The 14577-nt window shown below is 35.7% G+C and overlaps 1 protein-coding gene across 1 annotated transcript in view; it reads right to left on the bottom strand.

Annotated features, from left to right (window-relative positions):
- TBX20 (T-box transcription factor 20) overlaps window positions 1-14577 on the bottom strand; it is a 56683-nt gene that overhangs the window by 28518 nt on the left and 13588 nt on the right. Inside the window, exon 6 of the mRNA XM_002818059.6 lies at window positions 5589-5665. Within this exon, the coding sequence (XP_002818105.3) occupies window positions 5589-5665 (77 nt within the window). The remainder of the gene's footprint in view (window positions 1-5588; window positions 5666-14577) is intronic.

Raw genomic sequence — 14577 nt, 5'->3', positions numbered from 1 at the left:
ATATGATACTGGCAGCTCAACAGAGAGACTGCAAGAACTAGTATGCATAAGAATTTGGTACAGCATGTGACAAAGGGAGAATGAAAAATAAGTGGGAAATGAATACATTAGTAAATACATATTAATAGTATTCAGGCCACTTGTAAAAAATATAAAGTTGTATGTCTATTTTATAATGTTTACCAAAATAAATACTACACAAGTCAAAGGTTTAAATGAAAAACTAAAAAGCAGTAAGATGATTAAAAAATCTATAGTAAATGTTTTTATTATTTTGGAGTGAGAAAAGTTTTCTAGGATAGAAATCAAAGAACGAAAGCAACAGATTTGGTGATGAAACCATCTATGTATCAAAAGCATAAATAAAAAGCTAATTTTCAAACTGGTAAAATGATTCCAACATATATGAACAATAAAATACTAATACTCTTGATACATAAGTAGCTTTTACAGCTCATTTAGAGAACAATGTGAACAATCCAAAAAAAAAAAAAAAAAAAAAAAGACCTAAGGACATAAACAGGCCAATTCCCAGGAGAAAATACAAATGTTCACCTATGAAACTGGCAAAGATGAAAAGACGATGATCATGTTGGACAAAGGTGTAAAGGAATGGTAACTGCTGTGAACAACCTTTCCTGAAGGAAACTTGGCAGTATGCATAAAATGCCTTAAAAACATATACAGTCATGTGCCACATCACAATGTTTCAGCCCACAACGTTTCACATATATGAAAGCGGTCCCCTAACATCAGAACGGAGCTGAAAAATGTCTGTCACCTAGTGACATCATAGCCATCATAATGCAGCAGCACAACACGTTACTCACATGTTTGTATAAAATACATCATACTTGATTAATGATAATAAACAATAATGTTACTGGTTTGTATATGTACTATGCTATAATTTTTATAATTATTTCACGGTGTACTCCTTCTACTTATCAAAAACAAAAAAAAAAAGTTAACCGTGAAACAGCCTCAGGCAGCTCCTTTGGCAGGTATTCCAGAAGAAGGCATTATCATTACAGGAGATGTGTGTTACTGCCCTTGAAGACCTTCAGTGACAGAAGATGTGGAGGTGGAAGACAGTGATATTGATTATCCTGACCCAGGGTAGGCCTGATGTGTATGATTATGTCTTAGGTTTTAACAAAAATGTTTAAAAAGTAAAAAAAAAAAAAAATTGAAAAAAAATTGAAAAAACTTACGGAATAAGGATATAAAGAAAAAAGTTTTTGTACAGTTGTACAATGTGTATGTTTTAATCTAAATGTTACAGGAGAGTCAAAAAGTTAAAAAAATTAAAAAGTTTATAAAGTAAAACAGTTATAATAAGCTAAGGTTAATTTATTCTTAAAGAAAAATATTCTTTATAAATTTAGTGTAGCCTAAGTGTACAGTGTTTATAAAGTCTACAGTAGTGTACAGTAATGTCCTAGGCCTTCATATTCACTGACCACTCACCCAGAGCAAATTCCAGACCTCAAGCTCCATTCATGGTGAGTGCCCTATACAGGTGTACCATTTTTTATGTTTTACACTGTATTTTTACTGTGCCTTTTTAATGTTTAGGTACATAAATACCTACCCTTGCATTACAATTGCTTACAGTATTCAGTACAGTCACATGCAGCACAGTACAGTTTATAGTCTAGGATCAATAGGCCATACCAAATAGCCTACATGTGTAGTAGGCTGTACCATCTGGGTTTGTGCAAATACACTCTATGACGTTTTCACAATGACAAAATCTCCAAACAATGCATTTCTCAGAATGCAGCCCTTCTGTTAAGTGACTCATGACTATACATCTTTCCACTTACATGAGGTACCCAGACTAGATAAATTCATAGATGCAGCAAGTAGGATACAGATTACCAGGGTCTCGAAGGGAGAGTAAATTGGAAGTTATTTTAATGGGTACAGAGTTTCTGTTTGGGATGATGAAAACATTCTGGAAACGGATAGCAGTGATGGTTATGTGACATGAATGTACTTAATGTCACTGAACTGTACACTTTAAAATGGTTAAAATGGTCAATTTTATGTTATGTATATTTTACCACAATTTCTAAAACCTCCATTGCATGACTATGAAGTTTATTAAACCATTCTCTTATCATTGAATATTTGGGTTATTTTTCCAAATTTTTAAACAATTAAAAATAATACTATAATAAAAAAATACATCCTTTGACTCAGCATTTTAATTTGTGGATATTTATCTTATGGTAATAATTAAGAAGATGTGTAAAGATATGTATTTTCCTCCTGGCACTATTTGTAACAGCAAAAAATCAGAAACCTAAATAACTAATGCATAGGATTAGTCAAATAAATTACAGCACATAATGAAAAATTAGAAAGCCAATAAAAAGTGTGCTGCAGACATATATCTATTTATATTAAGGGGAAATAATTAAAAATAATATGGTGGACAAGATAAACTTTAAAGGAAGTAAATGTTCATACGTGCATAAGAAAGTATCTGAAAGAATATATAATGGAGTTTTGCCAGGGGTCATCTCTAAGGAAATGGGGTTTAACTGCTTTTTTATGCTTTTTCTTACTTGTCCGTATTTTCTGACTTTTTGGCAATGCACACAAACTCTTTCAGTAAAAAGAAAAAAAATTAATAAAAGAAACTTAATTTTGAATAAAACATAGATAACTCCTCCCAGTTATTTTTCTTTTCTCAGAAGTAACACTGTGCCTTTGTGTGCTGGACAAAGTGAACTGCATACCCCCAGAAAAGAAACACAAAATGCCAACTGAATGACTGTCTAAAGGTTGTTATTATATGGAACCAGCCAATAATTGTTTCCCCAATCTGAGAAACTAGACTTTAGATTATATAAAAATATCCCTTTGGGCTTTGGTTTGCTTCTTGGTTGACCATAGTAGGTATATTACAAAGCAGTAATGAAAACACTTTCTGTTTTTGCCAGTGAGGTGGGTTTTCTTTTAGAAATGAGGAAGATGATGTCCCTGAAGAGTAAGGCTACACACAAAGTGAGACACTCAAGTACCTCAATGTAACCTAGTAAAATTAGAGCAAGAAAACTAAAACACCTTTAAGAGTACCTCAAAAGCTTGTGTAGCTGTAGAAGGATTAAAACTGTGAATTTAGAGGTACAGGCAAACAGATCCAATCCTAAAGGCATTTTTGTTTGGGTGTCCCACACATTAAGCTGTAAATCTGAAACAGGAAACTTGAAATCATTAAGGTCACATATTTATAACATCATATTCAGTTAGGTTAGAAAAGTGCAATATCTGTCATCATGTCATAAAAAGATGTGTTTTTCTCTCAGATCTCTTATAAAGAAAAGCTCCCTATATTGTTAAGGATAGGGCTGTTTTCAATCAGTTACAAGGAGCAATTCAATTACTAGATGGTTTAGTGCAGTAACTGACTCCAGACTAATTTAATTTCTTTAGGTCTCTAAAGATCAATTGATCTGATTTGTCCCATCCCCAAAGGCTGTTTATGAAAAATTCAAACTTAAATATCTGGAAATGAAATCCAAAACCTCGGCCAATTTCACACTACTTAGGTCATCTTGCAAACTTTCAGCTAGTCATGTAAGAGTGCTATCTTTGCCCTCAGACCATTGAAAGCTACTTAGCTTCATGTACATGTGAGTGCTCCCACATCAGGATGCTTATCCAATAAGTGGAAAATGTGGCCGCATGCATTATCAAATCTGCCGTTCTAAAGAGCAGTCAGACTGAGTACCTCCTATCTTGTAAACCAATGTGAAACTACAAGGCTATTTTTACTCTAGGAGTAGTTTATTAAGACTATGAAACATAGAGTTACATGGGATAAAAGTTGTTGGATGAAATGCTCATATAACAAGATGAAGAACTTGTAATTATTTTACATTTTCAGATTTATAAAATGCTGTCATAAATGCCAGCTTATTTGATTCTCAGAATAAACCTCTGAGGTGAGCAGGGTTATTTTTTCCATTTTCTAGATGAGGGTACAGACTCAGAAGTCTGGTGACTTCTCCAGGATCACTCACCCAGGAAAAGGCAGAGGTGAGACTCTAAGCCCTAACTTTTTTTTTCTCCCAATATATCATGCGTACCCCCATGGTCTGAGACAGAAAATATGACACACTATAAAACAGATCACTATCACCCCACTGCATCATTGTCTCCATTCTTACTTAATGCCTGAATAAAACTGAGAAAAAGTTCACTTATAACAATCCCAACTGCATAAACCCGGTCTACAGCAGGGCTTCTGGCCCTCAGAAACAGGAAATAAAGTCATGCCTAAATGAAGTTGCCTTTTGCAAGTGGACTCCTTTGTTGCCCACACTGCTGGTACCACATTCTCAGTGACTTATATCCCACCTAATTTGAGACTTATCACTTGCCTTCTCTCTGCACTTTGCAACAGATTTTCAATCACAAGCTCAAGTTTCTTTTCCCGATCTCAACACTTCCAATCGACTTGTCAAGCTCTCCAACTATTTAATCTTTCTTTTCTGCTCAAATCCCAAAGTTCCTGGCCAACATTCAGCCTCTCCTGCTTGCTCCTCTGCTTCCCCACTGAACCTCTAAGTCTGTTCCCCTAAATCAAACCTCCGCCTCACATTCTGCCATTTGGAAAGGCTTAGGAAGGCTGAGACAGAGGTTGTTAAAATATGTAATTATCTTTTAATTTGAGTTGCCAAGATAGATTAGACAGAAGTGCTGAGGTCAGGAGATGTGGCTATGTAGGTAACAAAGAGTGCAGCAGAAATGTGCAGCAGTTAGTAGGGAAATTACACAGATGTAGAGATAAGAAAATCAGTGGTTCTGGTGGCTAGGGAACTTCCCTGGTCAATCAAGACATTGGGCCACATAAAAGAATTAGTGTGTTTAAGAAGTACAAATAATCAATTAGGTTTAAAAATCTTCTCTTTGAAAAACAATTTTTGACATTCATACTGGGCAAAATATGTATCTCCATATAGTCATTACTCATCACCTCAATGGCCTCAAACTGCATGAACCATTTTAATTGAGTAAAAAGTAGGGTAAGTTACAGGCACATGATTTCACTTGTCTTCTTAGAGGTCCTGAGGCCTGCCTGATGTCTCTCCTATTAAATATAGGCAGTCTACTATATTGGTAAAATTATGTGACCTTGAATTAAATTACATCTCCTTGTTTTAAAATTCCAAACTACCCTTACACTCTTTGTGTCAGCAAATATATCTACTTGGGAAGGTAAAAGGCTATCACGGTTCTGTTTCTGTACAGACTGCCACTCATTGAGACAGGAAGCTTAAGAATGTCAAGAGGACTAAGTCTTTAATAACAACAAAGCCCTATTTTTTATAGTAGAATAAATGTCCTGACCAAAGAAACTATTTCACTCAGAAATTAAGCATATAATAGATCCAGTCACAGTAGCTGTCAGACTTAAGCAGTTGCATATGTACAAGGAATGGGGTGCAGAGAATAGAAGACTATATATAGTAAGGTTATGATTCTCTGGTGTCGAAAGGAGTGTGTTGTTACAAACTCCCTCTTCTCTTGATCTTATCTGAACAAGAAAGTAAACATAAAATTCTCATTACCTCTCAATGTCAGTGAGCCTGGAGGAATCCCGGAATCCTTTGGCAAAAGGATTGCTGTCTATTTTCAGCTTCGTTATCTGGAGAAAGAATGGGTACAAAACAGTATCATTTATGAGGTCAAGGAAGTAAAATCAGAAATAGTTTGTTCATAATCCATAGCACACCAAGAATATCTTAATGTTTCTCAGTGTCCTGAGAAGGGTGGAAAATGCTACACATGTTCACAAGAGGGACAAATCCCAGCCAGGTGGGATGGTAAGGGAAGGCCTCAGAGAGGAGGTATTGAGGACAGGCTGGAGGTTGACAGATAGATACAATTAGGGAAGGGAGCCTTTGAGGCAAAAGTAGATGTGAACTGGGGTGTGCAGTATTTAATATATCATATAATATGTCAAAGGCTAGGGCTGAACTGAGGAATGGGAGAACTACCTAAATGGGAGAATTATGCAGAATTCCAGCATTGATAGAGAATGAAAGTAAGAATGCATTTGACTTGGTGACATCTTTTTTAGTACTGTGAGTACACATACATACCATAATAGATAAAATGTAAAATGGCCAATAATAGCCTCAAGTTCAATATGATATTGATATACATGACATAAATACATGACATAAAGCCTTCTGAATATAAATTTTCTCCTATTTCCCTTTCCATTTGACTAAATCGAATCAAATTAGTCCATCTTTTGTTATCCTTCCATGAAATGTTATTTATAAACTCTATGTTTTTATGGAAAAACACATTCTAATAATAATCACAGTCTGAAATATTAAATGTCCATGCTGTGGTATTCAGAATTCCCATAGTACTACTATTAGTGTAGAAAGATCCATGAAATTATATGCACCATGCCTCTGAAGGAGAATACATTAAGTTGCAATGAAAAAATAAAGGAAACACTGATTAAAAGATACTCAACATGGAAAATACTGGAATTGTTACAGCTGAAAGGAAGCTGAGAGACCATCTAGCCCATGGTCTTATCCGACAGATAATCACACACAGACTCAAAGAGCACAAGGGCCAAGATTCAGCTGCTCAGTAACTGAATTAGAACCAAGAAAACCTTTAAGGAATCATAGCTTCTCAGTATCAAAATTAGAACCCATGTTGATCTCTAGAGAGAAATGCATGCTAAAGATTCTTAACAGGAGAAAAAAAGTTACAGGCATGTCTTCTTCTTTCAAAGTAAGGAGTACACAATCAAAACAGATAGTTTGAAATACTCTTGCCAGGCCGGGCGCCGTGGCTCACGCCTGTAATCCCAGCGCTTTGGGAGACCGAGGTGGGCAGATCATAAGGTCAGGAGTTCGAGACCAGCCTGACCAACATGGTGAAACCCTGTCTCTACTAAAAATAAAAAATTAGCCAGGCATAGTGGCATGAGCCTGTAATCCCACCTACTCAGGAGGCTGACGCATGAGAATCACCTGAACCCGGGAGGCAGAGGTTGCAGCGAGCCACTGCACTCTAGCCTGGGCGACAAGAGCGAGAGCAAGACTGTGTCTCAAAAGAAACAAAAAGAAGAAAAAAAGAAAGACTCTTGCCAAAAAGCAACTTTCTCCCCAGTCAAAGTATATCTATAGAACACTTTAAACTGTTACCACATGAGGAATTTCTTTTTTCATTTCAAAAGAAATGTGTTTTTTTCTTTTTCATGGTTTCTGAACACTTTCAGAACCAAGGCACAAGCTGCAAAGAAGCTATTTATGCCTCGCTTAAAATGAAACCTCCCATACTAACCCAGCCAGAAAGACTCCTCTATCAATAACACTGGAAAAGATTAACTCTTTGATAATATTAATTTTAAAAAACATTTGACAGTGCCTCAGAAATGCTCATTTTTAGCCCATAAACATTCACTGTTGAGCAGTTAGAAGAAAATAGCTATGCTATGAGCATTGGTAAACAGGGAAGCAAATAAGCTACATAAATCAGAAACCTGTTCTCATGGACAGCAACAGCTAAGACATGTATATGAAGAGAGACACAGAAAGAGTTTATAGAGAACCTTCTCACACACAGCTACCACTCTCTGAAGAATGAAGCCTTGTTTCATCCACTTATTCCGACTAGGACTTGTTTTTGAAAGTCAGTTTTGGGAGGCAAGGAGAAAATATTTTTTTGTTTGAAATAAATTATAAACATCCTCTAAAGCCCAGGCAATCGATATAGTCTATGATTACAAATATCAACGAGATTTTAAAATCCTCCAGGACATGAGTTATGTCTCTTTGTAATGAACAACTATACTTAAAATACGTGCTACTTCTGAAGTACTTTATAGTTCATTAATATGCTTTCACAATAATTCATCAGCAAATAATGAGGATTAATCACCATGCACATGCACTGCGCTAGATGTCGGATGACATGCACAGCTAATCAGAGCTGGAACTGGCTCTAAATGATGCTAAAGAAGGTGGCACCACCTCCAACACACAGTTAGAGACATTAAGGGTAAATCAAACCCACATGAAAATTTCAAACTGAAACTGTGAGGTGGAGCGATAAACGTAAGGCAGCCTTTAAATAGCACATTTATAAAATTGAAAAGTAAACAGGCTTGCCAATGGATAAAATTTTCTACAGACAACAGCAGATAATATATCTGATGAAAAATTCATTTTGAAAGAACTTTTCACAGCCATCTCTCTAAGATATGAATCATATCAAGCTTTTTCTAAGTCTTTACAAATGAAAAGGGTAGAAGGTATTACCTATCTGTTCTAATGATTAAAGATGGACTTTTGACGTATTTTATCTCTGAAAAGAATTTTGAAAATCACATTTCTTGTTCTTTTTTCAAAAGATAAAGACTACTGGTTCAGAATATGATTGAGAAGTTATCTTAAATTCTCCAGTGCTCTAATACCACAGAAAATACATACTCTCAAAACACGTGTTGCTCAATTGATGTGTCACCATATCTAATAATACTGCCATACTTTGAGCAAAGGAGTAACTTAAATTCAACATGAGTTTTCAGATGTCTTCGAATTTTCTCTCATTATGAGAATTATCTACTGCTAATATCATTTTAATCCAACTTTCATAATTCCTAGGAGTATCAGTGGAAATTTCTTTACATTTTGATATAATTTCAAACTTCAGGAAAGTTGCAAGAATAGTACAAGGTGCTCTTATACACCCAGATTTACCAATTAGCTACAGCAATGATTTAATTTTAGTGCACTAATTAGAAAAAGAATTCAAAACAATTACTTTCTCTATTTCTATTTAATCTAATTCTAGGGAAAATAATTGCTTTTGCACGTGACAGCAGAAAAAAACTGAATGGATCTATTATCACTAAAATTGTATGGGAGCTCTGGGTTGATGCTACACATTCCTGAACAGCTTTTATGGGGTATTAATAATTAGCAGCACAGAGATTGTGGATTAAACTTCTTTGTGAGCCCACCATGTTCCTTGTAGCCCACTGTCACTAGACTCAGAATCTACTAGGGTGTCCACAATAAGAACCCCACAAGTATTTGTTGAGCTTTACCTCAAGAACAAGCACAGTCAGAAATATGATCTCCCCTTTTCACCAATTATGAACTAAGTGAAACCATGAATTTACAGGAAAAGCATTTCACTTTTTAAATTTTAAGATAAAATAATTTTTAAATAGCAAAATTTTAACATTCTAGGTAATCATACATTTTAAAAGGTCAGACATAGAGTTTATGCCACAATATTTAAATAAAGACAAGTAGCTATACAGAAATTCATTTTTAAGGTGTAGTTTTACATCTCTTTATGAAATTTGGGATAACTGAAAAAAAAAAAAAAAAACACTGAGAACTGATGAGAAAAAGAAGCTGAGTTACAGACAGTGATTTCAGGTGGACACCATTTCATTCATGTCCGAATAGATGATGCCTGCAGCTTGTAACATTGTTGAACAAATCATGTTTATCAAAAGTAATCCTAAGAGAAGTATCAAAAATAAGTCAGCTACCATTGTATGTACAGAAACCAGAGGTATGGCTTCTTTATAACTCACAAATTCTTAAAAGCAGCGATGTTTCTCACTTCATCAAGAGAAAACACTAACAAGCAAGGTTAGTAGTATGTGCTTAAGAAATGCTACTGTTTAGTGTGGGTCTACATATATCCAAGTTACTAATTCAGTCCAAAACACAACCCTGCTTTTTCGTGTATTTAAATAATATAGAACATAATGCAATTCCTAACCAAAATGTTCACTCTTTTGGCATCTCTATTATCTTTAAGTAAATGTGTGGAGGGCAGATTTTGACACTACTTGCTGTGCAAAAGAGAAGGGGACCTTTTGCAGTGGTTATTCTGTATAATATCACTGGACTCTGAATCCAGCTAGGGTTCCCAGCCACAAGGTAAAATTGGCCCTCAGAGACCATTTCTCCAATTATCAGGAAAATATCTGACCAAAGGCATTTAAAAATGAAACTTGACCTACACTTCAACTCTACAGCAATGGTCTGCCTGCTCAAAAACAATGCATGACCTTTCAATCTTAAATTATAAAATAGTTTGTTGAAAGTGTAATGTATTTAGCTTTTATCCAATAATGTAAAGAAATGCAATCATTCCCTTGCAAAAAACAGAGAAAGAAATAGCAAATAAAAGTCCTACTTTCATTAGTTATAAATGAAACTACAAGGCACAATAAATGAGGAATTTTTTCACAAATTGTTTTGGAAACTCTGACTTGGATTTCAATAGACATAAAAATAGCAGTCATATCCAAAGCTTAAGATATATGAAAGTGGTCCTAAATGTGAATTTTTAAATCTTCCTCTCTTTTCTCCTCCCTCTTTGTTCTTTGTATGTGAAAAAATTCTAATACTATACCTAGTATATATTTACTTTATTTCCTATATATTTATTATATGTTATAGGCTATTATATGCTGCAGGATATATTATTGTATGCTATAGGAAAATTACTACACAAACTTGGTAGAGCAGTGAAGTCACAGTAGATGGTAGAAGGCCTAGAAAGAGTCAAGGATAACTTTAGAAAATGACATAGGACTAATGAAAATGCTAACCCACAAGTTCATTTATTCACTGCACATATGTTTACTGAGCACCTACAAGAGGAATTTTGATTGATCTTACGAGGTTTATAAACCATTTGCAAAACTGGCCTGTTAGGATACCAAATCAAATTGCTGACTATTAACTGGATTTCTATTTTAAAGGCATATGGCTTTGTGCAAGGGGCTATGGTTTTAAAGGTGGATATCGAAAAATAAACTCAGACATAGTAGAATCTATGAGAAAATTAATTCTGAATTTAGTCACTTCCATTGTGGTTACTCAGCAATGAAATGACATACTAATCATATTAATATTATACTTAATGCAAGAAAGAATAGCTGGGCACTGATGGCTGGATTTTGATCCCATTTATGATATTAATTAGAAATAAACCTTTGCCAAAGGAGCAACTTGTGTTGAAATGTACGTATTAGTATCTTCAGCTATTTTCATTACCCATATTTTCAAAGTTAGTTTTCGATGACACTGTCAGTGGTCACCACTTCCTTGGCCTTGCAATCTATCATGATGCCACCAAAAAGGAGGAATTAAAGCCCAGAAGATCAAAACCTCGTACTGGTTCTGTCACTTACCAGATTTGTGACCTTGGGTGAATGTCTTAACCACTCTGACCTCAATTTCTAATTCTACAAAATGAGACTCGTGGGGCCTTCTTCAAGGCATACAGTGTCAGAATTAAATGAGGTGTTTAGAAAAAAATGTGGAAAGATTTTTCTAAATTAAAAGTAATAAATTCAAACCATGAATTTTAGCTGGATCCTAGTTCAGAGGGGGTTTAGGGGCAGTTGGTCTATCCTGAAAATTTTAATATAAACTGAATATTAGGTGATATAAAGAACAAATTCTTATAAATTTTCTTAGCTGTGATAAAGATGTTGGGATTACAAAAATAATGTTCTAATTGTCAGAATAGGCTTACAGAGTGTTTTCAAGTGTCAGGAGGCATGCAACTTAGTTTCAAAAGGGGAGGGAAGAAAATGGGAAGGAAGAGGGGAAGTACATAGGCATATAGAGGGAGGAAGAGGGAGGAAAGAGAAAATTTGGGGGAAAAGCAAATTTGGCATTGCTAAATCTGGGTGGAAGGCATGTGAGGTTCATTTTACTATTTGTTTAGTTTTTTGTATATCTGAAATTTGTTCTAAATAAAAAATTGAGTGGAAAAACAAGAATTAAATTAGAAAATGTCATTAAAGATGTGGTTCCAGTTGGATGCAGTGAGTACTAGCAGATATTCTGACCTCCTGTTTAGGACGATCATCATCGTGTTACACTTGCTGATGTGTGGTGTGAGCAGCACATTTGTTTAAAAAAAAAAAAATGAGCATAAAGAGTTGATGCTCTCTAAAATCGATGTCTCAGAGTCTATCAGGGCCAAGAGCTGAGAGAGGGTGAAGTTCTGCTTCTTTGGGAACAGCAGGCACTCACAGCTTAGGGGTTAAGGGCACTCCCTCTTGAATCTTAACCACCTGAATTCAAATCTGCAATGGGAGGAGCAAGGTCACTTCAGATGACTTATTTAACTCATGCCTCAATTACCCCAACTCTATGATGCTGAATAAAAATACGATTGTTCCTATCTCACGATATCACTGAGAAGATCAAGTATGATTATGAATTCAAGTGGTGTCTTGCACATAGTAAGTACCCAAATGTTAGTTATTGTTATTTGTATTATGTAAATAAGACCCTCCTATGATATGAGAGGTCCCGCCAACACTTACGCAGTCTTGCTCTCTCACCTATTAAACCAAATCTCAGGCATTATACTTTAAAGCTTACTAGAAACTTTAATTTTTGTTTGTCTCTATAATTTTCACTAAAAAAAAATAAAGAGGAAAACAATTTACCTCCTCCTGCTTCGGCCCTCTTTAAAAAGAATTATGATAAAAGCAATGAGGTTTCCACATGACAAGTGTCTATGTCATTCCCAAACATCAATAAGGTTTCTTAAGTGAGCATAAATTTAAATTTTTATAATATATTAGCATGGTGTACATTATAAAAGCTATGAAATCAATTAGTATAAATGAATGGAATGTTTTAGGAATCTTTTTGGAGCCTATGATATTTGCATTCCACGTGCCCTCAAATAAATTAAAAACAGGATTGCTGGTTTCAGTGTTCCACATTCACAGAGAAATAGCATTAGTGCTTTAGGCCTTTGTAGGCTTCCATCTAAACCCCAACTTTTAGCTTGGGCATTCTCCGAATGTTTCCATTCCTGTGTTATCATCTTGGAGATAATTCAAAGGTTACAATACTTGCCTTTACTATAAGATGATCAGCATGATAACAATTATGCATTAATTTCTCTATCTCATTAACTAATACACCACTAAAATTTTAAAATCCAAATGGTGACAAATTCTTTTTTTGACATTTCTGAGATAGCCCCATCATAACCACATGTCTTATTTACAGAGCATCTTACAGCTTCCAAAGGCTTAAACAAGCCTACACACACCACCACATCTGATCTTCACAGCAGTCCCCTAAAATGGTCTGGTCAGTTCTTGGCCCTAATATCTAGGTAAGGAAGACAGCAGCCACTGGTGAAATGAAATCTACTCAAAGTTGTATAGAAATCCTAGGAGAGTAAGCCTTATATACATCCACTCTGGCCATCTGCCCACATCCCTTTTTCAGGCTTCTACTGTCTCATTTGTGTGAGGCTGGCTGTGATGTCAGCTTCATCTTGCCTTTCCCGAGGGTCTCCACACCACCTTGCTTCCAGGTGACCATCCTCCTCTGGACTCTGAGCCATCTACCAGGCAGCATCTAATAGCTACTCACTCAGAACCCAAAACCTAACAACATCAAGACAAGAAGAGAGCAATAGTCTTGGCTACCTATGACAAATGAAACAAACGCAAGATACAAAGACACAGAGAGGTCATGAACAACTGAATGTGTCAAGTAAACTGAGCATGTGACTTCTTTTTATATTGAAGTATATGAAAAGGAATTCTATTTCTGGTCCTTTCTGATGGAGAGAAGTTACTCACCCTCTCTTAGCTTCAGCTTCCTTACCTATGGAGTGTAGTACTGCCACAGCCCCTTAAGCTCACACTGGGCACAAAAGAAGAAAATGTATGGGAAGTGTCTATCAGTACATGGCCCTATGGATGTAGGAATAAGCCCTATGGAATAAGCCCTATGGATGAATAAATGCATTAATTTTTTTTTAATTTTATTATTTTTTTGAGGTGGGGTCTCGCTTTGTCACCCAGGCTGGAGTACAGTGGTGAGATCTCTGCTCACTACAACCCCCGCCTCCCAGGTTCAAGTGATTCTCCTGCCTCAGCCTCCCAAGTAGCTGGGACTACAGTCACCTGCCACCAGGCCCAGCTAATTTTTGTATTTTTAGTAGAGACAGGGTTTCACCATGTTGGCTAGGCTGGTCTTGAACTCCTGACCTCAGGTGATCCACCCGCCCTGGCCTCCCAAAGTGCTGGGATTACAGGAGTGAGCCACCGCACCTGGCCATGAATGCATTAATTTTAAATGTGATGTACAACAGAGAGTAAAAAATATAGGTTGAGTATCCCTTATTTGAAATGCTTGGGACCAAAAGTATTTTGGATCTCAGATTTTCTCAGATTTGGGAATTTTGCATTATACTTACAGGTTAAGCATCCTTAATCCACAAATCTAAAATCTGAAATGCTCCAGTGAGCATTTCCTTTGAGTGTCATGTCAATGCTCAAAAAGTTTCAGATTTTGGAGCATTCAGATTTTGGGTTTTTGGATTAGGGATATTCACCCTGCATATAACTCAATAATATAAATTAGATATCTTGATGTTACATACTATAGTTTACTATCTAAAAAGACATTTAAAATCATTTTACCAGAATTATCTCACCCTAAGTTATAGCTGAATAAACCTCACAAAATATCTAAAGTATCAGCAGTTTGGGCAGTTGGATAG

This window comes from Pongo abelii, chromosome 6 (assembly GCF_028885655.2).
Source record: "Pongo abelii isolate AG06213 chromosome 6, NHGRI_mPonAbe1-v2.0_pri, whole genome shotgun sequence".
NCBI classification, from domain to species: Eukaryota; Metazoa; Chordata; class Mammalia; order Primates; family Hominidae; genus Pongo; species Pongo abelii.
This window is presented reverse-complemented; position numbering and strand designations above follow the sequence as displayed.